This window comes from Brassica napus, chromosome A4 (assembly GCF_020379485.1).
Source record: "Brassica napus cultivar Da-Ae chromosome A4, Da-Ae, whole genome shotgun sequence".
NCBI classification, from domain to species: domain Eukaryota; kingdom Viridiplantae; phylum Streptophyta; class Magnoliopsida; order Brassicales; family Brassicaceae; genus Brassica; species Brassica napus.
The window spans coordinates 15,408,630-15,433,096 of NC_063437.1; the positions used below are offsets into that span (position 1 = coordinate 15,408,630).

General features: G+C 35.9%; 3 protein-coding genes across 4 annotated transcripts; 1 reads left to right on the forward strand and 2 right to left on the reverse strand.

The window, feature by feature from the left end:
- Positions 1 to 1,255: 1,255 nt before the first annotated feature.
- LOC106446887 (3-ketoacyl-CoA synthase 12) lies at positions 1,256 to 6,131 on the reverse strand. Of its 2 annotated transcripts, none has more exons than XM_022718236.2 (2): positions 4,224 to 6,131; positions 1,256 to 3,645 (listed from the first exon to the last, which is right to left on the reverse strand). In XM_022718236.2, exon 1 carries the CDS (start codon positions 5,695 to 5,697, stop codon positions 4,267 to 4,269), a length of 1,431 nt encoding a protein of 476 aa, XP_022573957.2. In that variant the 5' UTR covers positions 5,698 to 6,131; the 3' UTR covers positions 1,256 to 3,645; positions 4,224 to 4,266. The 2 variants fall into 2 exon arrangements, with proteins under 2 accessions (XP_022573957.2, XP_013744154.2); XM_013888700.3 differs by lacking the exon at positions 1,256 to 3,645 and adding an exon at positions 3,930 to 4,030.
- Positions 6,132 to 17,925: 11,794 nt separating this feature from the next.
- On the forward strand, positions 17,926 to 19,019 carry LOC125608047 (L-arabinokinase-like). The gene is made up of 5 exons (XM_048777818.1): positions 17,926 to 18,126; positions 18,217 to 18,324; positions 18,408 to 18,476; positions 18,581 to 18,664; positions 18,773 to 19,019. Exons 1-5 carry the CDS (start codon positions 18,022 to 18,024, stop codon positions 18,851 to 18,853), a joined length of 447 nt encoding a protein of 148 aa, XP_048633775.1. The 5' UTR covers positions 17,926 to 18,021; the 3' UTR covers positions 18,854 to 19,019.
- A 536-nt stretch (positions 19,020 to 19,555) lies between these two features.
- On the reverse strand, positions 19,556 to 21,729 carry LOC125608048 (exocyst complex component EXO70H1-like). The gene has a single exon (XM_048777819.1). The coding sequence runs from the start codon at positions 21,687 to 21,689 to the stop codon at positions 19,887 to 19,889; it is 1,803 nt and encodes a 600-aa protein (XP_048633776.1). The 5' UTR covers positions 21,690 to 21,729; the 3' UTR covers positions 19,556 to 19,886.
- Between the last annotated feature and the right edge of the window lie 2,738 nt (positions 21,730 to 24,467).

Genomic DNA, 24,467 nt, shown 5'->3' on the forward strand with positions numbered 1-24,467 from the left:
TTTACAAGGATTAGAGAGTCTCCGTTTGGAAAGCTTTTTGATCTCCCGCTCGACAGTGCCCCGTTTCATGCAAGCTTATACACGGTCTCCTCTCTCGTCAGTTACTCTGCAACCAAAAACACACACTGTGAACTGTGTTTGGTAAAGACCCCCTGAGATTCAGTCTTGAAGAGTTTGGGACCATAACTGGTCTTAACTGTGGAGCATTTCCAGAGGGGTACGAAGCACCCGATCACAACCAGACGGGTTCACAAATGGGTTATCCATAAAGCTGTCGTCCATGAATTTCATGTCCACCAAGCTCGTATCCATCCATCTCCTCCCCATCGTTCTCTTACCCACCAATCTCATATCCGCATCTCTCTTGTATATCAATTTTTGGATATGACTTAACTATGTGTGTGACGTAACTATTATCTAAACAGTGGTATATTTTGAGTTAAGTGTGACTTCTCCCTGTTTGTAAGCAAATAAGGGTTTGGAAGATAGTCTCTTGTTGTTGCATTTGTTGCTAATGTTGTTCAGACATGAACTATGGAGTTCACTTCCAAGGTATTACTTTTATTACTCTGTTCTTTCATGTGCTTGATTGGTCTATGTTGTATCGATTAACTATTGAAACCAATGTTACATTTGAAGTTAAGTTGGTAGCTTCCATGTTTGGTATCTAATTGGCACTATACAAAAGTTTGGGACAGTTCACAATATTCAATATGCTGCTCAACTCCACAGATCTGTCTCCCACAGTCCTCCTGTCCACGCCTTTGTCGAAGGCATCCACGTACACACATCCCCTGTCCACAACTCGTCCATCTCCAACTTCGGAGTCCACACCTCTCTTGTCCACACACACACCTAGACTAGGAAAAACTTCATCAATATATGTTTTGTTGTATCAAGAACTACTTCGTCAGTGTTAAATTGTTTTGAGCATGTTGTCCTAAATGATTATTTGTTGTTTTTCTCTTTTAAAGGAACTAATCAGTGTGTCTTTCTTTTCAATGTTATTGTTTTAAATGGTTAGTTGTTTTAGTAGATCATGGTCATTATCTATACGAACCAACATACATTTCCACATACACACCATCCATAACTAGCACCATCCATAACTCATTCTTTCAAATTGCACATACACTTCCACATAGGCACCATCCATAACTAATACCGTCCATCACTCATTCTTGTGAATTGCACCGTCACAATACATTCTTTCAAATTGCAGTGTCCACAATATATTGTCCACGATAGTGTGTCCACTTAAATTTATTATATATGAAAGAAAAGTTTGATCATCTTTTTATGAAAATGATGAACTTATAATCCACTAAAACCATCCACAAGACTTCGTCCACGAAATCTAGTCTACGAAACTCTTGTAAGATTAAAAACCTCGTCCACGAAGCCTCGTCCACACGTTCACATATCTTCCATCCACGACTGCACCATCCAACATAAAACCCATAGCTGTATCTTTACATTTATTACAACTGAACCGTAATATAGTTATAAAGAAAGAAACAAGACTTCTAAAAAGCTAACACTCTCTTTACAATAACCAAGGGTAGTTCTGGGCAATAAAGGACAGCTGGCGGGATAAAGTGGAAGGAATGTGTGCCAAACTCACATTGTGTCTCCCACCGAAAAACAAACACACAATGTGTCTCCTTGTGTAACTGTCTCAAACAAGTACTTACGAAAGAAACATTTATCACCGTTTTGACCCCTAACTCGTTTGGGATCGTTTGTAAACCTCATTTTTACTGCCATTTTTCATCCTAAATGTAGGAACATGTTCTCAGAGAGTAGTATATTTTCTCTTATTATCAAATAGAAGTTAGCTAAAAGAAATGTTATATATGAATTCTGAAAGAAAATCATATTATTCAAAATGTATTGTAACTAGAAAAAGAAAGGTGGATGATTCAGTGATAAATTAGGTTTAAACATTACGAAATCAGGCAGTAAAACACGATTACTTCTGTTGGATTGATTTATTCAACCAAAGGAAAAAAAATCACGTTGTGTCGTTACAATGATACAGATTCCTATTTATTGATAATAGATCTTAGAGGATCAACGGCACCTAATATTCCCACGTGTATGTGGGAGAAATAAACGTTTATCTGTCTTGAGTGGCGAATTTAAAGAAAGAGTAGCAAAAGTACTTTTATTCGATTTTGGACCGCTTTCTTTCTTCTGTCACGTACCCATCCCTATTTATTACCCTTTTAGCTTGTTCCTTTTTTTTCTTATTATTATACGGTCGAATTAAATTAAATATAAAAAGCTATAAATTAAATATATTATTAATACTAAAATCTCCGAACAGTTGTTGTATTATATTAGAAACATAAGTCGTCAAAATATATAACTATCCCACACAAAAACTTTATAATCCCATACAAAATAACTGATCTCCAACCATATGTAAACAATATTTTGACAAAAAGGCTTTTTGGGGACATCCGATAAAATTGACAGATACATGATATATTAGCATGATCCATGTGTAAGTATGACACGCACAAATTGAAAATAGTTAAAAAAAATTAGTTTCAAAAAAAAAATTTTGATTAAGAGACATTTTTCCATATATATGTTTACAATATATATAACAAGCAATCAAATTTGAGAAATCCCAAATCTCAGTATATGATAAAATATGGTTCAAGATACTACTACTTGGAGCTGATTGATTGAGACATAATTTTGAAAATTATAATGTATAATTTACTGTTAAAACTAGATTAAAAATAAAAAATAATTATTTTACAATTATATATGTTCCTATATCATAGAAAAATATTACGTTAATAAATAGATAATTTTTATTGTAACTTTAAAAATTAATTTAAAATATGATTGATAATTCTAAATGATAGAAAAAAAAAGTAAAGAAGGCTTCTACAGACTAACTAATAACACACTCAAATGTGTTCAAAAAAAAAAAGATACTACCATAGAAAACATATCCTGATTAAGAAGCAATATACTAATTCAAATTCCTACTACTTTAATTTCCTGGTTTTCATCCATAGAACAAGGGGTCGCATTTGACGTTGGACACAATGGGTCGGTTTTACTTTTACCATTTAATGAATTTAAAATGAAAATGATGGGTCTCTCGTTTTCCTTTTGTAATAAGAACTCCAACTATATTGAATTCACTACATAGAATAAAGACGTCTGGTTCATAAAATAAGTCACAGAGTCAAGTGATCTAGTATGAGTCGGCTCTAACCTGGAAAAATATCATTTTCATTTCCTTTATTCGCAAAGTATGAAGCTATAACGGCTTATATTTCTGTAATTATGGCATCAAAATGTCATTTGAGAGTCTGAGATAATGATGTTTAGTAAATATTCTTTCTTCCCCGATTACTAAATAAGTCAATTAAATCAGTCCTAATTGGGACATTTTTTAACTTTATTGTTTGTCGTGAGGCATGAGTAAACTTTATTATATATGCGTACTTAATTAAATACTAATTTGTTAATAAGGGATGCCTATCAATTTTGTCATTTTCTATGGAGAAAAATAGGGCCCGGGATCTGGTGGTGGAATGAAATGCTCATTGAATGTTTTCTCACCAAACAAACTCGTCTTCAATTTATTTTCCATTTTTCTTGCGTTTTCATTTTTAACTGAAAAGGGTGGATATCAACAATTGTTCCATGAATAAAATAGAAAACCCAATCATGTCTCCCATGTACATGTGAGTGTGATTTCAGTAACAACGAAACGTAGATTAAGACATGTTCCGAATCTGAACATCATAATTCATAAGTCAAGTGCAGACTCTTTAATTTCTATGTACTAGTTTTCAACCAAACAATTGAAAACATGCAATCACCTTGAGTGAATTAAAACTTGACAAACTTCAGTAAATGCGAAATATTAATAGTACAAATTAAAGTGGAAATGAACATTAATACAAAAATATTAAATTCATAACATATGAAAAAGAGGCCAGCATTCCAATATGATGGCAAATTAGTAAAATTCCTCATCTTACTGGAAGTGCTTGCCCTAATTATAACAGTGTAAAATTAACAAATTAATACACACAAAAAAATTATATCAAGCAAAATGAAATCGAAGTTTCTTTTACATGCATTCATATCCCTGTTCCAATCCCATTCTTTTAAATAATAAAATACGTAAAAATTTAACTAAGGGGAAAAGGAAAAAAAGAAGAAGAAGAAGAAGAAAATATTGTCACCTTTTGTGTTATTTTCGCGTTTGCGTTTTTGTGCGGAAACGTTTTACATAAACCCGTCAGGGATCTTGAAAGTATCAAGTTCTTCATCTTGAATCCAACCAAACTTCTCCAAATAAGGATTCGAAATCGATTTAGGTGGATAATCATCAATGCAATGATTCCACACATTCCCTTTTGATCCTCCAACGGTGAGATCTCTCACAACTTCCCAAACGCAGCTATTGCATTTAAAACCAGCTCCAAAGCTTATCATAAACACTCTATCTCCTCTCTTCAGTCTCTTCTTAGCTTCCATATAAGCCAAAACATACCACAAACTACTAGCCGATGTATTCCCAAACCGGTGAAGAGTCATCCTCGCCGGTTCAATATCATACTCGCTTAAATCCAAGCTATGTCCAATCCCATCAATCACCGCTTTTCCTCCAGTATGAATGCAAAAATGTTCGATCCCGGTTTTGAAGTTGATCCCTGCCTTTATAGGAGTCCCCGGTGGGAGATTCATGGAGGCCTTGCTAGGGTTTTGATGCATCTTGATTTTCTTGATGAGTAGCTTTAGCATGAACCTGAAGAGCTCGGTTACTGGAAGAATCTTGGGTGTTATGACCTTGAGATTGTCTACAAAAGCTCGAGTCGCCGCTTTTGGTAGATTCTTCCCCAAGTAAAACCCTACACGGCCTTGTTCGTCCTCGGACTGGATACAACAGTTGTAAGAATCCTCTCTAGCTCCATGGTGAGTCCGTACCATACACTTAAGCCTAAACATAGCTTTCTTTCTCAAGCTACGTTTGTTAGTCAAAAGAATAGCACAGCCACCGGACCGGAACAAGCAGTTAGCTAGAATCATCGAACGGTTGTTTCCGCTGTACCAATTAGGGCCTAAAGACTCGGATGTAGCAATAAGAGCTAACTTGTTTGCGTAGCTCTTGAAAATGTTCTTCACAATGTCTACGGAGATTAGACTCGCGCTACATCCCATCCCGGTCAAGTTGAAGACCTTGACGTCTTCCCTCATCTTGTAATGGTTTATGATTCTTGAAGCTAAAGAAGGCATTGTGGAGAGCATGGAGACGTTGACTACGAGGATGTCGATTTCTTTAGGTGAGATTTTTTGTCTCTCCAGGAGTTTTCCGATGCTTTCTACGTAGAAATCTTCCATCTCCGAGATCCCATCTTGTAATGAAGGACGCTCTTCTCGGCCTTCGAAGACGAGTCTTGGAGCGTAGGTTTGTTCTCCAATCCCTGAGCTTACGATGGCTTTCAGAAGGAACTTGTATTCGTTTAAACCGAGGTTCTTGTTTCGGTGAATGATTTCTCCGCTGAACTGAGTGCTCACCATTCGGTCGTCCGATGGTTTATGACATTGGTAGTCTAAGATGTAGCAGTCTTTGTCTTTCTTTGAGTCTATGAGTTTCCAGATCTTGAAGAAGAGATATGAGAGAAGAATAGAGAACAAGAGAAGGAGAAGATCCATAATATTTATTATTTTCTTTATTTTTTGTTTGTGTGTTTGTTTTTTGGGTTAGTAAGAGATGATGAAATGAGTAAGATGCATGAGAATATGGTGGCGAGTGTGAAGGGGATTATATAAGAGAGATCATTAGAATGGATGAGGAAACGACAGCTCTGAACCTTTCAGTGGGTTCTACATCACCGTTGAATTTTTTTTTTTTTTTGGTGAGAACTTTTATATTTTAGAATAAACAAAACTAAATATACTTATTTCTACAGCCCAAGTTTGCGGTGAATTTTGTGACTTGGGATTTAGGAGATAAGTGGGGACGCGTTGATGTTGATGTAAATGGATATGCAATGTGGAAGAAGTCTTAACTTGCTCCTTTATTAAAACACAAAGAAGCTTTCTTACAACAAGTCTGCGGTTTACCATTATGTAATTGTAGTATTTATAGCATTGTCGATACTTATTTTTCTTCTATTGTTGAGTTGTCGAATCTTATCTCGCGAACATGAACATGTTGTGTTTTCATATCGGCTGGACACATAACCTATCCTCCTTCTTTTTGGAGTTTTTGTTTCTCTCTTTAGTACAACGTTTTTGTGAGTTCGCTTGTACAAATTTATCGTATAACTACGAAATAGTCACGATGCGTTTGTGACTAATTTTTAAAAATCATTAAATTATCACAGATAGTAAAAAAAAATCAAAAATATGACCAGTCACAAATATATCATGATTAAAAATTAGACATGCTTTACTATAAATATTGATATACTTTGCTTGGTTTAAATTATGTTTTAAAGCTTCGATATGGGATCAAAAGTCGTTGATTACTGATATATGCTAATTTTCAAAAAGAAAAATATAAGTATAGCAAAAGAAGAGGCTAAAACAGAATTGAGCTCATTTTCTTTGTTTGGCTATGCAAAGTGATTACCACATATGCTATAAATCATTCATAATATCTAGATCGACTATTACCTATATATAGATGCTAAGAGATATTCCCTATACCACATTTCTTTTGATGTCTAGCACTCAATTTTAATTTCGTAGTTTGGTTCTATGAATTATAATTAAAGAGAACTTTAAAATGTGAGTCTGAGCAAAGCAAGGGAGGAGACAAGTAACCCACAAATTAAATTAAATACATGCAAGAGAGTGAAGTTATCTTGAGTCATCTCAACGTCCACCAACCGAATGTGGTTTGAGTAGAGGATTACGTATTAATCTTTCATTAGTAAACACTTTGTCTCACACCTTCTGCGTGCGTTTCTTCGTATTTCTTCGTATTTCTTCACCTTCTCTTCCGTCTGTTGTTCTAAACACCTAGTATGTCTTTACTTAATCTTTCTCTCTCTCTCTCTCTCTCTCTTTCTCTCCTAGTATGTATTTAATTCATCTCCCACTCCAACAAAGTTAGATGTACATGTATATGGACCTTAATGTGTATTAAAAGTACGTGTCCCGAAACTTACTACTATCAAAGTATCAATGACAATGTGGAGTAATTTCAATATACTCGTTTCTGTAAATAGGAACTTTTAGACTGCCTAGTTCTGCCGTTTTAATTGCAGTGGCAAAATTTGGATTTGAAATGTATTTTGATATTTTACATTTTTAAGACAGATTCAGTTACCGACTTTTTTCTCCAACAATACAACGGTCCTGGAGTCCAGTTTAGAGTGCAATAATATTAAAATAACATATATTATTTTAGATTTATAAATACACTAAATAATATTCTCCCTGACAAAATATTATACACAACTGGTGTTCAAAGTTGATGGATAAGTTATTTACAAATTATCATGTAAAAAAGAATGAATATATATATATATATATATTTATTTATTTATTTTTTGTTATACCTAATCAAAATTTGACAGTTATTTAATTAAAGAGCAAAATTTTCTATGAGCACTAACCCCAGTATCACAGCAAAAAATTACTAATATCTATATATATATATATTTTTCTTTTTTTTTGTTATACTTATACCTAATCAGAATTTGACACTATTTAATTAAATACCATAATTTTCTATGAGCACTAACCCAAGTATCACAGCAAAAAATTACTAATTACGTATTTTGCTTTTAACTAACTAATTTTCTTTATTAACCATATGTGATATGCATTAGTGTGACAAGCTAGTTGAATAACGACTATTAGTAATTTTGTAGTCGGAAAATTAGAATAATACGAACAGAAAATGAAAACAAATAATTAGCATTGAGTACTGTAGATACTATATCTTCATAGTTGAATAACAGTTTTTTTCTGAAAGACGTATAGTGAATAATAGTTTTTCTTTTGTTTGTAAAAGATCCAAACTGTAGAAGACTTAGTAATCTGAAATGTATTTCCTTTGTCAAAAAAATAATCTGAAATGTATTATTTCATAGCGTTTACATTAGCAATTAATTAGTAATCCTCTTTATTAAAAAATGAACAAAATAAACATATTTTTAACAAATAAACATTTTTAACTTTTTGGACAAATAACATTTTTCAACTAAGTAAACACTTTTGGTGTGAAGTTATAATCAGTTGTCAATTCTAGTTTGACTTTCACATTATGGTTTAGATTCATGGTAAGAATATGATAATTGAAAAGTTGGTTGTTTGATAGATTGACGACGAAATGTATATAAATGCAGTCAACAAGGCTGCTAGAAATTGTGTCAAAATCTATTTATACCAGTGAAAGCAAAGATTATACTTAGAGTCTTGGAGACTGAGATTATAAATGAGGAGACGACATTAGTAGTCAAGCAAGACGACTTCGTCCGATTTTCTTATATATTAATTTTCTTTAGAAAATGGATATAACAAAGCTGCAATCGCCGTTATAATCCCAATAAATACACATTCATAACAAACAATACAAGAATCAATCAAATGCACGAGGTATTTTTTTTTTTAAATGCACGAAGTTGGATGTGCAAAATAAACAGTGACAAAGATTGATACCAAACACATTAACATTCTCCACTTACTATCCATTATCTGCCTGGTCAACTCTGTATATTATCACACTTAGGCTCCGTGACTGCGGTTTGAACGGTGTGGGACAAGCGGTTCAACTGTGGTGCGGTTTTAAAGTTATAAAAATGTATAAATATATAGTACATGTAGAGCTTTTTGTTATTGTTAACTGCGGGGCGGGGCGGGACGATGGTCACCATTCGAAGCCTTACTTTGTCCTACAATGTTAGTGAGATAAGAAGGAACAATGGTAGACACAGAGAGACACCAAGGCCAATGACAACAACGATAAAGATCATCGACAAAATATTTTGAACATGATCATTGCTACCAGCAAGAAGGGTGATTTCAGCTATGATGAAGTCTTTAAAGTCTCACTAAAATAGTCCTTTAAAACCACACCGGACGTATTTCAGCAACGATAAAGATCATCGACGTATGATTTCAGCTATGATTTCTGGGTCTATATGTCCCAGATTTGAAACTTATCACTTAAATTTAGATTTAAAACTTATCACTTAAATTTACCAATTTGTGTGGTCATATAGTGTGGATGTCTAACTTCCATGTAGAGCAATCTGGTTTATCTGTCACTGGTAGGCCAGCCTCCAAAGAATTAATCGAGTCTTCAGATTCGATCAAGCTTGGGTTATCATCAAACAAAAAAAAGTCCTTTAACCATAAACATTGAATAATAATAATCTATATTGGATAGCAAAATAATACTAGCTAGTAGCTACATGTAATAAAGGGCGCAACTGTATTATTGAATGCAATACAGTAGTAGTTTAGAAGAATTTTCCAAATGATGGAAGAATTATTGAAACTTTCCTTTGGCGGCATAAAGTTGAAATATATATATGATATATAATTAAAATTATATTGAAATTTCGTGCTATATCTATAATGAAAAGATACTTGATAGAGTTACGTTGTAAGTCTTAGGTCTTTTTCTCATTTGGATGCTTGACCATATGCATTATACATACGTATAGTAATTATTCAAAGATACCTACCACTCCTTGGTGTGCCGTCGCCATATATACAATACTTGTCCATACCATCGTATTCGAGTAAATATACGTATCAAAACAAAAAATAATATTATTAATCTTTTATTGTTTTGGGGGTTTCTGGTTATGACTTTAATAACTTACTATATACATGCCGTTGTTTGTACATTTACATGTATACATGCACATGGGGAGCTATGTCGAGTGACTTGAGTCTACTCTCTCGTTCATTTAATCCGATTCTCTGTTATCATATAAATTTTCTGTACATGATTATATATAACAATCAATAAATGAGTTCTAACTTAAACGAGGCACCCCCATCTGTATCTTTATAAACAAAGAATATTAAAACCAAATTTCTAATTTTGGTCCAACATGCTGCATGTGATCAGGTTTTATAGATCAAACATGACAATGTGTATATAACATGTGAAATTATATTCATATCTACAGAAGAAGCAAGACAATATATTTGGCCCAGAGTTATGGTTGGAATGTCATTGATGTTCTTGGAGTACTTTGTTGTTGGTACAAGAGTAGTTTTCCAAGATAAAAAATAATGAATTTAACTGTTTTGCAAGAACGCAAATGTATTTGTTACAAAGATTTCATTATATGCTCAAAAATTAAGTTTTTTATAGTTTAGAATTGCCAGAGTTTAAAGGAAGTACATTCGAATGGTGTCAATGCGGGACCGGTCACGAGCGAGAAATTGTGTCACGATTTGACATTCCGCGACGTGAATTGTTAATACACTCTGAGTAGGTAACTATTTTTTATTAATGTTTCTCTAATAATGTCTACTAACTATCTGTTTAGTAGCAGCTGAAGATACCATATTCGTAATATTTACTGCTAAATTTAGTGTCAATCATACTAAATACCTATTTGGTAGCAGCTAAAGAGACCATATGTTATTCGTCACATTTACTGCAAAATTTAGTGCTAATCATACGCTAAAGATTTGCCACACTTGAAAGTTCATTACTCTCTCAGTTTAAAAAAAAATCTATATTTTAGAAAAAAAAATTGTTTCAAAAAGATATATATTTTACATTATCAATACATAAATTAATTACAAATTATAAACTTAAAAAATATAATAGTGTTTATAAAGATTTTATTGGTTAAAAGTTGTGGAGAATAGTTGATAAAGATGCATAAATAATTAAAATCTGGTATATTTTTTAATAAATGTAAAAACCTAAAATATAATACATCTTTTTGAAACAGCTCTACTGGCAACCGGCAGGGACAGGCTTTAACTGTTTCACGAAAATATAGTTTTATGACTTATTGATATGATATAGTTTTGTTCTAATTCTTGATTACTAATAATTTTAGCAACTCTTTATTTCATATCCAAACGTTCATCAGCTTTCCACAATATACAAAGGTTCGATATTTTATTATTGAATATTTGACCAACCTAATAACAAGATGTCGGATTTTGGAGCATAAGCAAAGAAATCGATAGGGTATCATAATTTTAAGCGAAAATTTCCGTTGTATATAGGGTATTAAAAACATAAATAACAAAAGCACAAAGTTTTAAGTTAGCATAGAGCATCAAGAAAAATTGAGAATATCGCGGCATTGTGTCGGACACAATCATTCTTACTCTTGTTTATTTCATCACTAGAGAGAGAGAGGTAAGCATATTCCGCATATATTAACTCTTAACATACGATATATGTCACGGGAAGACATTAGACTGGTCGACTATTCCTTCCGTTTATAAAAAAATGTTTTACAAAGATAAAATTGTAAACTTTAATAAAATTAATTAAATTAATTAAATTATTATTGGTTAAAAGTTATTAAAACTTAAAAATTACATAAAACAATGCATTTATTATAGTATTTATTATAGTGATTTAAAGTATTTTCTTAATATGTACAAAAATATTATAAAATCTATCTTTACGAAACGAATGTAGTATGTCTTAAGTATCACATTTTTGTTAAAACTGTCTTAATCCGTTCTGGTAGCAGGTACGTTGTTCAATCATTTTCGTAACCCATTAGAATTAAAGATATAAACAAGTCAACTTGACTGAACACATTTAAATTCAGTACTAATAAATTATAGCCTAAAGTAATAGCGTCTAGCACATATTTTCAATGGGAAAATCGCATAAAAAACCTTGAAAGTGTCACTTACTAGCACTTTAAACCTTGAAGTTTTTTCACTAACACTTTTAACTTTCATAGTGACATTTTTATCATAAAAAACCTCCAAAGAAGAAAAATGACCGGCTGAACAGGTTAAAAACAATTTTGTTTTTCAAAAAATAATTATTTGATTAATAAAATAAACAAAAAAAATTAATAAAAATCGAAATATTTAACAAAAAACTCATAAATTAAAAAAATGAGAAAAATAAATAAAGATTTAAAAAATAAATAAGATCAAATTAAAATGGAGAAAAATTAAAAATATCATAAATTTCAAAAAAAAAAAGTGAAAATTCAAAAAAAAAATTCATTTGAAAATTATTTTTTTTTATCAACATTCATTTTCAAATATAATGTCAGAAATTATCATTGGAGATATGCCAAAAATCGTCATTTCCGACATATCTCCAATGACGGTTTTTAGCATATCTCCAATGATAATTTCCGATATTATATTTGAAAATGAAAAAAAAAACTTTTTTGAATTTTCAATTTTTGAAATTTATTATTATAATTTCTGTATTTTAATTTGATCTTATTTATTTTTGAATTTTTAGTTATTTTTTATTTAATTTTCTAAATCTTTATTTATTTTTCTCACTTTCTTTTAATTTATGAGTTTTTTGTTAATTTTTTTTATTTTTATTAATTTTTGTTTGTTTAAATATTAATTAAATAATTATTTTTTGAAAAAAAAACTGTTTTTAACCTGTTGAGCCGGTCATTTTTTCTTTTTTGGAGGTTTTTAATGATAAAAATGTTACTTTGAAGGTTAAAAGTGTTAGTGAAAAAACTTCAAGGTTTAAAATGCTAGTAAGTGATACTTTCAAGGTTTTTTATGCAATTTTCCCTATTTTCAATTGCTATTCATATACTGTATAAATTATTGTCTCTATTATAGTATATAAGAAAGGAGGCTCAATAGCTTTCTATTAATCATATGAAAGGTATTTATACATACGTACAAAGTAGGGTTAGTGTATTATACTGTATTTACAATAGAGTCCTTATAGGATCTTATATTTACTTAACACGCCCCCTCAAGATGGTGGGAGTTGACGAACACCAATCTTGACACGCAGGTCTTGAAAGCGAGCACGAGGAAGAGGCTTCGTGAGTCCATCCGCTAGCTGATCATGAGTTGAAACATGAGCAACACGCAGGTTTCCAAGTTGTATATGGCCTCTTACAAAGTGATAGTCAAGCGCAAGATGTTTCATACGAGAGTGAAAGACTGGGTTGGCACATAAGTATGTGGCTCCGATGTTGTCGCAGTAAATCGTTGGAGTTGTCTGTTGCTGGAAACCAAGTTCGTGAAGAAGAGAGGTTATCCATCGCAGTTCTGCAGCAGTGTTAGCAACAGAACGATACTCAGCCTCTGTCGAAGAACGGGCAACTCCTTTCTGCTTCTTCGAGGTCCATGAGATAGGTTGGTTTCCAAGATAAACAATATATGCATTCGTGGATACATAATCGTCAGAGTCTCCTGCCCAATCAGAGTCAGAGAAAGCATGAAGAACAGGTTTACTCTGTTTTTGCAAGAAGATGCCGTGGCTAAGTGTCCCGGAGAGGTAACGAAGAACTCGTTTGACGGCTTGCAAGTGATCAGTCGTAGGCATATGCATAAACTGAGAGAGCTTGTTTACCGCATAAGAGATGTCCGGACGCGTAAGAGCAAGATACTGCAGGCTACCTACAAGACGTCGATACTCATGAGGATCAGACAGAGTCGTACCAGACTTGATAGAGAGCTTCGGAGATGATGGCAATGGAGTCGCAACAGGCTTCGCATTGAGCATGTTAGCTTTGGTGAGGAGATCAGTTATATATTTCCTCTGCATCAGATGTAACCCGCGTGGTGTCCTGATCGCTTCAATACCAAGAAAATAACCTAGCGAGCCCATGTCTTTGATAGAGAACTTATGAGAAACAGCATCAATGACCTGTTGGATCATGGAAGGAGAACTACCGGTGATAAGAATATCGTCCACGTACACAAGAAAATAGACGTAGTGACCATTGTGTTTGAGGATAAAGAGAGAGGTGTCCGACATGGAGTTTCTGAAACCGATCGTCGTGAGGTATGTCTTCAGTTCAGAGTACCACGCGCGTGGAGCCTGTTTGAGGCCATAGAGAGCTTTCCGAAGACGGCACACATGTGATGGCTTGCTGGGATCAGTAAAGCCTGGAGGTTGGATCATGAAGACTTCCTCGTTAAGGTGACCTTGTAAGAAGGCAGTATTGACGTCGATTTGACGAACCGGCCAGTCACAGTTAACTGCCAAACCAAGGATGATCCGAATTGTGGTCGACTTAATGACAGGGCTGAAGGTTTCAGTGTAGTCAAGACCAGGTTGCTGATGATAGCCTTTCGCCACAATACACGCCTTATACTTATCTATCGAACCATCTGGGTTATATTTGATAGTGAACACCCAGCGACAACCAACAACATTCATTCTTTCACTTGCTGCAACCAAATCCCACGTATAATTTTCATTTGTGGAGGTGAACTCAGTACTCATAGCCTTACGCCAGTGAGCATGTTTCATCGCTTGTTGCCACGTAGTAGGAATCCAGTGGGGATCACATTGAACCTGAGCTGCATTGTTGTATTTGGTGGCAGGTTTGACGATGTTATTACGCGACCTGGTAGTCATTGGATGACGTTCCGGAGCAACTGGAGGTGATTGTGGCGGCTCTGGAGCAGGAGGAGATTGTTGTGGTTCTGGAGCTGGAGAAGATTGTTGTTGTTGCTGCAAAGATCCAACTGGAGACATTGGTGCACTGGTGATGGGCTCGTCAGATGGCGCAGAAGATGATGATGAAGGTGACTGTGACTGCTGCAACGGAGGTGGAGAATCTGAGCCCGAGGAACTAGTGTTCGTAGCCAACTGAGGTGATTGTATAAGTGTCGATGCTGCAGGGATGATAGTGACAGGTGGAGCTTGGTTTTGGTGGTTTGGGGGAGCTGGCTGGGGATCGATGTTTGGCTTAGTGAGAGAAGTATAAGGGAACTGGGTTTCATTGAAACGAACATGTCGAGTGGTGTAGATACGGCCAGTGGTGGGATCTAAGCAATGATAAGCACTTTGGGTGAGAGAATAGCCAATAAAGACACAGGGTAATGAGCGCTTTTCAAGCTTGTTTTGAGCGTATGGTCTCAGCCATGGGTAAGCAAGACAGCCAAAGGTGCGGAGTTTAGAGTAGTTAGGAGGCTGATGAAAGAGTTTTAGGTATGGTGATTGGTTGGCAAGGAGAGGAGTTGGCATACGGTTTATGAGAAAGACAGCAGTGGCAAAAGCACAGGGCCACAGGGTAAGAGGCATTTGCGCCTTAGAGAGTAAAGAGAGACCAGTTTCGACAATGTGGCGGTGTTTTCTCTCAGAAAGACCGTTATGCTCAGGAGTATGTGGGGGTGTGGTCAGGTGAGAGATACCCTGGCTGGATAGATATTGTCTAAGGGCTAGATATTCGCCCCCATTATCACTGTAGAGGTTCTGAATTTTGGTTTGAAATCTTGTTTCAGCAAGGGGTTTAAAGAGTAAAAAGATATCTTTAACTTGTGATTTGGCTGTAAGTGGGTATAACCACGTATATCTTGTATAGTGGTCAACAAAGAGGAGATAGTATTTGAAGTTTTCAGAAGATAAGATGGGAGATTGCCAAACATCTGAGAATATATATTGGAGGGGTTTTGTGGAGATGATTGAGCTTGTTTGAAAAGGAATTTTATGAGTTTTATTGAGAAGACAATCATTGCAAGGAGAAACTGAAACAGAGTTTGAAAGACATGGTAAAGAAAACTTGGAAACAATGCTTTTAAGAATAGAAGAAGATGGGTGTCCTAGGCGATGATGCCATTGGGTAAGAGAGGCCTTTGTGTCTGGGTAAATGGCGTGGGCAGTGGGAGGGGTTTTCGCAGACATAGGCCACTCATACAATTCACCCTTCGTTTGGCCTTGAAGCAACCGGACCCCCGTGCTGAGATCCTTCACCTGAAAGGAAGCAGGAAAGAATTCCACAGACACTTGATTAGCGTTGCAAAGCCGATAAACAGATATCAAATTCTTATCAACAGCAGGTACACAAAGAATATCTTTAAGAACCAAGGATTTTGATGAAGTAGGGACAGAGGTGGAACCGATATGTGTGATCTGTAGCCCTGAGCCATCTGCAATGGCGACTTCATCACCACCGTGATATGGTTGGTGCAACGCTAAGTTATTCAGGTCTGAGGTGAGGTGATGAGTAGCCCCACTATCAAGCAACCAAGGAGCCGAGTTATACGGGAATGAAGCAGCGAGATTGGCGCGAGGTTGCCACTGAGACGGTTGAGGTGTGGTTCCTGAGGAAAGCGCCATGCCATTTTGTTGCAGTTGAGGACAGCGTCTTGCGCTATGACCGAAGATGCCGCAGATTTGGCACTTTCCCTGATATCCCCGTGGTGTGTTGGTGTTAGAGTTTGGCTGGAACTGTTGTGGTTGCCAAGTCGAATGACCACCACGAGAGCCACCACGTCGCTGCGTCTGCTGGCGGTTTGTGTAGGTGTTGCCATTTCCTCGAGAGTTGCTGTAGTTGGCCGTAACTGGTGTGGGAAGGATAGCGGGTTGCTTTGTTTGGAGTTTGACTTCCTGGTTGATTAGCTTCTCGTGAAGCTCGGTGATGGATGGAGGGGTGTCGCGACTCTCAATTTGATCAATGAGAGTCTTGTAGTCCTCGGGAAGACCTTCAAGGATCGTGTCAATCTGATCTTCAGGATCCTCTGGTTTGCCGAGGAGAGCAAGTTGATCGAAGATAGTAGTGAGTCCTTGAACATACTCACTGATGGACTTGTTGCCCTTTGATGCATGCTTGAGTTGTTGTTGAAGTTGCTTGACATGGCCCCTGCTTGGTTTAGCATACGTAGCGGTGAGTGTGCTCCATATCTCAGCCGCTGTGTTTGTGTTAGAGAGAATGGGCTGCAAGGTTGTGGTCATAGCCCCAAGTAAACCGCTATAGATCAACCGATCTTGACGTTTCCAGATCGTGTAAGCCGGGTTTGTTTCAGTACCGGCTTCTGTGGTCATCGTGGGGGAGGGGATGACTTGCGATCCATCAATATGACCAGCAAGGTCATATCCATCAAGGAGTGCGTGGATCTGTCGACTCCACATCAGAAAGTTCGAGGCAGTGAGCTTCGTAACATTGGACATGTTGACGTTAAGGATGGTGTTTTTGTCGTTGGAAATGAGGACAGTTTCAGTTGATGATGCAGGGGAGTTGGCCATGATGAAAAGCCGTGAAGAGGAAGGTAAGAAAGTTTGAAGAGATGAGAAGAGGGAAGGGGAGAAAAGCGTAGATTGGTTTAGGTCAGATCAAACTGCTCTGATACCATATAAGAAAGGAGGCTCAATAGTTTTCTATTAATCATATGAAAGGTATTTATACATACGTACAAAGTAGGGTTAGTGTATTATACTGTATTTACAATAGAGTCCTTATAGGATCTTATATTTACTTAACATAGTATACTACGAAGTAAAATGCTAAGACCATATTGATCAATGCATGTTCTTATGGTAGGGTTCTCGGTGTAATATATAATACGTCTCTAGTTTTTAACTAAAAAGTACTAAGAAACGTTTTTCTAAATAAGAGATATAAGAAACGTTTCTTAGCAAAAAAATGTCAAATCATGCTCTAAAAACTCCAAATTAATCTTCTTTTATTAATCATGCTCTAAGATTATTTTTGTATGGTCAAAAAAAAGATTAGATATTTTATTCAATGTTTATTGTTTAGTAGTGTTATGTTAATATGTACAAAAATATTATAAAATCTATCTTTACGAAACGAATGTAAAATCTATCTACTCTCTTTTCGGCTGTTACGTCTATGATCCAAATTATGTGTCTCCTTAGAGCGTCCGCAACGGGGGTTCATCCCGAATCCTTAACGCTAAAGCATATGTTAGTTTTAATATAATAATAATATTTAGGCTAATAAACGTAAGGATTGGTCCGTAATTAGGAGGTTTAAGGACTTGATCCTTGTGGTACGTGGCCGAATTTGAGTGGATCGTTCGTTAAAGCTGGAAATTTATTAGTTCTTTAGAATCAGTCTTCTTCTTCCCCTCAGCGATCGTCGGAGAGATATTTTCCCGTCGAAGAAAATGAGGATTGACGATAACGAAGGCGTCTCAGCTTCCAGCAAGCACCTGGTCTTCGCTTACTACGTCACTGGACACGGCTTCGGTCACGCCACCCGCGTCATCGAGGTTTTCCTTCTCACTCTCTCTCTCTCTCTGCATCATTCTTATCTGTGACTACTGCGTTAGTTCGATCGTGGCTAATTTGTGGCAATTCAGGTTGTCCGTCACTTGATCGCGGCCGGGCACGACGTTCATGTCGTCATCGGCGCGCCTGATTTTGTCTTCACGTCCGAGATTCAGTCTCCTAGGCTAAAGATTCGAAAGGTTTCTATCGATCATTTACTTGCTTACTCTTTCAATTGTTTACTGGAAACATAAGGATATATTGATTAATTGGCGATTGTTAGGTTCTTTTGGACTGTGGAGCTGTGCAAGCTGATGCTCTGACTGTAGATCGTCTTGCCTCCTTAGAAAAGGTTTTAACTCATGTGATCACTTGTAAATGATTATTGGTCTTATCTTGATTGCAATTTCCAGTTTATGAGCTTTACACTTTTTTGTGATGCTGCGTCTTCCACAGTATGTGGAAACAGCTGTGATTCCTCGAGCTGAAATCTTGGAAACAGAAGTGGAGTGGCTTCATTCTATCAAAGTTGATTTCGTGGTAATTAACCTTTTCTTTTCATACAATTTCTCAGCCCATCGTTAACTTATTTTGGACTTTTGCTTTGTAAAATTCACCTGGAGAATTTTTCACTTTTGTTAAACACAGGTGTTTGATGTTGTTCCCGTAGCGTGCCGTGCAGCGGCTGATGCTGGCATACGTTCTGTCTGTGTCACCAACTTCAGGTGACGTTTTTTAATATCCTACTTTCAGTTTTGGTGTGTCTTGTTTGGCCTCCTGAGGTCTTGAGCGTGTTGTAGTCCACGTTCACAACCTAGCTTTTGTTATCAAATGTTCAACTCCCCTGTTTTAGAAGAAAATGTTTATAATGAAAATATAGTCACAAATTGATTTTCTCCGATGATCGAATTGAATAGCGCAAATTGGTTTCATGCTCAGCTTGATCCTTGAAGTTAGACTTTCCATTGATTCATGATTGACCAAAAATTTGATGCTGAATGGTTGAGCTAGGATTCAATGTAGGTGACACCATTGCACACATCATTTTTAATTACAATCCTTAACTATTCAAAAAGTAAAAAAAACATTAAAATTTAATATTCTAATCCTAAGGACTCGACTTCCCAGCCTCACCGTTGCGCATGCTCTTATAGCTGGCTTTTGGCTCTGAAACATAAACCATGACTTATGGGCTCGTATGCTTTTTCTTCTTTTGCAATTTTAATATGAAAGCTAAGTTCAAAAAAAAAGAAAAAACACAATCATAAGCTAAAGGCCTGAGCTTAGTGTAAATGTGAATATGTAGGAGATAAAACACACACACAGCAAAGAAAGAGAAACATCTTGTACTCTTGACCATGTCCTCTTTTTCCTTTTCTTTAAGTTTTGGTAGTCACAGTAAATACTTGCTTGAAAGTCAATGATAATTGTAATATGATCCTTTTCACAGATCTTTTTTCATTACACAGACAGAATGTTGATAACAAAAACAATGAGTTATAGCCACAAATCTAATAGGCTTACATGAAGAATACCTCTTCTAAGCTGGGCTTTTACGTTTTTGAGGGCTATAAAACGTTTCCAAAAGTCACACTATACAAATATCGGTCAATCACATACTTACAACAAGGTAGAAACGATATAAACATTCTTTGCTAAGCAATCACAGGGCTTCACGTGTCCAACGACGATCGATCAATCTTTCATCACGATAACCTTAAATGTATAATATTTACACAAACACCACTTGCTCCAATACTTTTCAACGCCCCGATTGGAAAAGTTGTGAACGTCCCGATTCGGTAGGTTTGAATGAAGGAATACAAGTCCTTCCTGTACCTAAATAAAGGTCAGAAAGGTAATTACCCAAATCCTTAGGGACGTATCTGACAATATCCCCCCATGTCTCCACGTGGTACTTTTCATAAAACAAAGAAGCAACATAAGTTAGCTTCTTCGCCACGGAATCTTTCAAACCCTCTCTCATTTTAGTATCCGGCACGACCCAACCGCTCTGCTTCCGAAACGCTTCCTCAAACACCTCGTTGAACCGCTTCAACCGCTCTTTCGCCACGTCTTCCTCAAGCACCACCCTCTCCTCCTCTGAGAGCGACGTCAGCACTTCTCCCCAAGCCACCTTCTCGTACTTCTCAAGGTACTGACTCACTTTCCCTTGGTGATTCGCCACCCACTCGTCTCCCAAGACAACTCTTAGATTCGACTTGCGTACCTTGGAGATCACGTAATGAAGATTGTTCGCTAAGAAAAGATACGATAGAGCCACATTCTCGTATATACGAGACTTCGTGTCGATCTTACAAAGCAAGACGAGGATCAGCCACCCGAGCCTGGTCGTCACCGTGGAAGCAGTCTCTCCGACGTCGCTCTTGTCGCCGCCGAAGTAATCTTCCGGTAAAGGTAGGTCCGACTCCGTGAGAACTCCGGCGAGAGACTCGTTGTAGTCAGCCAAGAACACAACAAAGTTCATCACGTACCTGGTCAGCGGATGAACTCCTCCGCCAGGTATCACTGACTTCGAAGCCTCCTTGGCGATGGAGGCTTCGAACTCGGCCACCATGTAGTTAATAGCTTCGCCGAGGCTCCTCAACGAGTCGGCGGCTTGGAACCTAACGGCGGAAGTCGAGTCGTAGCTGAAGATCTCTTCTATACGTGGAAGAAGGTTAGAGATCGTTTGGTAAACGTCGAGAGTCAAGAAGATCTTCTCGGCGGTCTTGCGGCACCTCGCGACGCTCACGGGGAATATGAAGAGAGTCAACGCACTATCGAGCGTGATCTCCGAGAAGCAAGACTCGGCAACGGAGGGTGACGTGGAGAACACGTGGTCGCATAAGATACGTTCACCGTCGAAGAGATTATTTATAACAATCTTGGTAGCTTCTAACCATTTTTTTATGTTTTTCTCCATACTATCCCAATCTAGTTTCTGAATCTTTCCAAAACTAAGATTCTCAAACCCTAACTTGCTCAAGGAGTCAACGATGATCGACCTTCTTATCTTCTTGTAGGTTCTAACGCATTCGTTCTCGTAGCCAGAAGATATCATACAGTCAGCGATCATTTGGAGATCGGTCATTATATCCGCCTCTTCGGATTTAGGAACGTTTGAATAAATAGAAACTTTTTTCCTAGGGTTGAAGGATGGGATGGATCTAATGGAGACTGATTCTGGATCGAGGTTTCGTCGGTTCGATTTTAGGACTCGGTAGAACTCTTTCTCCAAGTGTTTCATCGCGGTGCTGAGGAGATTATGCGCTCTCGTGAGCTTGTGTGACTCGGGGTTGACCAGCGTTACTCCTTGGATAGCGTATTGTAAGCTGTTTATAACGTCCACGAATTTTCTTCCTTCGGCGCGGTTTTCGGTGGAGAAAATGGAGGAGAGTGTGCATGAGGAGCAAGCGGAGAGGTGATCTTGAGATATCCATTTCTTGGTGAAAGATTCTGTTGCTTCGATACTATCCAACAGTAGAGATTCGGAGAAGCTTTGGTATGGACGTGGTTTTGATCTTTTTGCATGGGCCGTAGACGGTTTGAATAGTAGCATCATTTTGTTTTTTGGTTTTTTGGTTTTTTGGTATCAAGTTTTTAGGTTTGTAAATCAGATTGGAAAGTGAAGATATTTCAAGTTAAAGAAAATGTTGGTTTTGGAGGTTCTAAGGAAGTAAAGTTTTCAATGACTATTTTACGTTTGAGGTCTTTGATTCGAGTCTCTATATAAGCGTGTGGTTCTCTTTTCATTTTCTTAGAAAAGATAATTGGTTTACTATTTTATTAGACTCTTAGACTATTCCACTTCTAAATAACAAAAAGGAGTAAGAAAATGGGTTTGGATATGATACTCTATTTGTAATTCTGATATGTTTACTAAAACTTCATGTGTGGAGTTTTGTCTGCCTAATTAACGGAGAATGTACAATTGAGATCCTCCCTAAAAAATAGATCGTGCCATTTGAAAAAAGGTCTAAAAATAAAATTCTTAAATCTTTATTTTTTAACAATTAATTAGAAAACCTATTATTATAGAAACCCCATGGAACTCATGATTAGAGTTATACTCATCAATCAAATTGATCATGGATTTATAATCCGATCGGACATGAAGCTCACTAAATCTTCAAGCCGTAGCCTAACAGCAAAATGCACTGCCCACGCTTCGGCTGAAAGAAAAGAGAGCAACACTGCTCCAATCCATCACCTACCTATTTCAGAGCACGTGAAGGCCCATTGGGTTATTGATACTGATCTCCGAAATAAAGCTCGCAAAAGAGCACGTTGTGAATTATGGACTTTTGGTCACTAGTTATGATTTTTTTATTTTATTTTCGGCAAGTTCATATATTTTCCCAAACCAAAATAATGAAATTAATTTCAAAACGTCTTTTATTTGTGTTTAAAAAAAAACTTCTTTTATTTATTCATATATGGTTCTTCTCTTTTTAATTATGTGGAGATTTTTCAAGCTACTGTTCGTTCACAAAAATCTTTAAAATCATAAAATTTTAATTTATTTTCATTCTTTAGAAATGGGTTAATTTCCACCCTTCGCACATTTAAATGGTAAAAATAAAAGTATATGCTTGAGATTAATTGTTTTGGCACATTAAAATTGTAGTTATATTTCTATTCCCCTAGGCCCGAACTATAAAAAATCATAGAACCTCCTGAAATAATTAGTATTAATAATTTAAATTATAAATTTGTTGAAAGTAGATAATTTTTAACTATCTTGACATACGGAAGTATTCTTTTGAATATATGATATTCAAACAAACAAAACGAAGATTACAATCTATAAAGAAGGTCACGGCAATATTTTTGCAAAATTAGATACAGAGAAGGACTTAGCATATATAATTAAACATATAAGTAACTTAATCACATTTAGTATATTTTTAGGCAGTAGTTATATTTCAATTATGAGATTAGTGGCTAGGTTCAAAGTTGTATATATGTTAGTGATGGTAATCATTCTAGCAAAAGTTGAATCCCAGCTTTTTCAATATTTGTCCCCACTTTGACACATTACTTAGTGGGTATATACGATGTACAATCATATTCTTCTTTTTTACACTATATATATAAATTTAGGACTAGTAAAAAATATTTAATTATTATTCCTGTTTTAATTAACCACAACTCACTTCTATAAACATAATTAATATTTAACATTTTTACAGTATATTTAATGCCAGTTGTTAATCTTTAATTTGATTTTGCTACACTTTTGTGAAATATAGTTTCGGGCATTCTTATTGAATGATTTAGATGAACTACATTAGTTTGGATAACATAATAAAGCAAATGACGCTACAAATTGTCAATTATACTGTCTCAATCGTGGTCGGTAAATACTTTACACATAATTTACAAACCCATCATGTAGTTTTACAGTTTGGTTCCATTATATTTCAATGGGTTTCAGATGGTTTTGCATATATAACATTTCGAGTGATGGCATGCATATAAAGGTGATCAGTGATCACTGATAAGTAACTCAATTAAATGCGATGGAGACATATTAGAGAGATTAAGAAAATAGCATTATCTTATATATCAGATTCCATATAACTGAATTTGATGTTGTGTTAATGAAATCCAGCAGATGTGGTCCAGTGGTATTTGAAGTGGTAAGTCATACGTACACATATGTTGGACCCATTGATTTCAGGTTTCAAGAAGAATGTTTCACATAGTGTGCTTGTATTTAACGAGCTTACATACCTTACTTAATCAAACTCTAATCTAGATTGATTATCATATTGGGATTAACATAAAGGAATGTTTATACAAAATTCTTAGGTTTATCTTCATCTCGTCTATTAGGAGTCAATGAACAAAGCTTCATCATTCTGCTGCTACAAAAATATATAAACTATTTTGTCAAACTTTTGACAATTTCTGTTTTTAGAGGCCAAAATGTCTTTGTTGTTGTGGTTGGGGTCAAAATAACGTTTTTAATATGTTACCCTTCTCAATTTAATTTTTAAATTAGCAAAGTAAAAAAAAAACCACAAACAAATTTGAGAACTATTCCCAAACATATATGGAAGGGGATGAAATCAATCATAGAGAACAATTCTTAAGCTTGTGGGAACCTTTGGTTTATAAATGCAGTTGTAGAAAGTATGAGTGAAAATGTGGAATAAATGTATCAACATCTCTTTTTGAACATTAGAAATCAAACAAAGGTAAAAAGGTAATGAAGTTGCAAGATCCATATTGCTCCAAAGTATGCTTTCCACACACTCCTTCTTATGAGATGGGACCCATTCTACAAAAATATTATCTCTTCTTCTTTGAAAAGATTATAATAAAATGATTCATA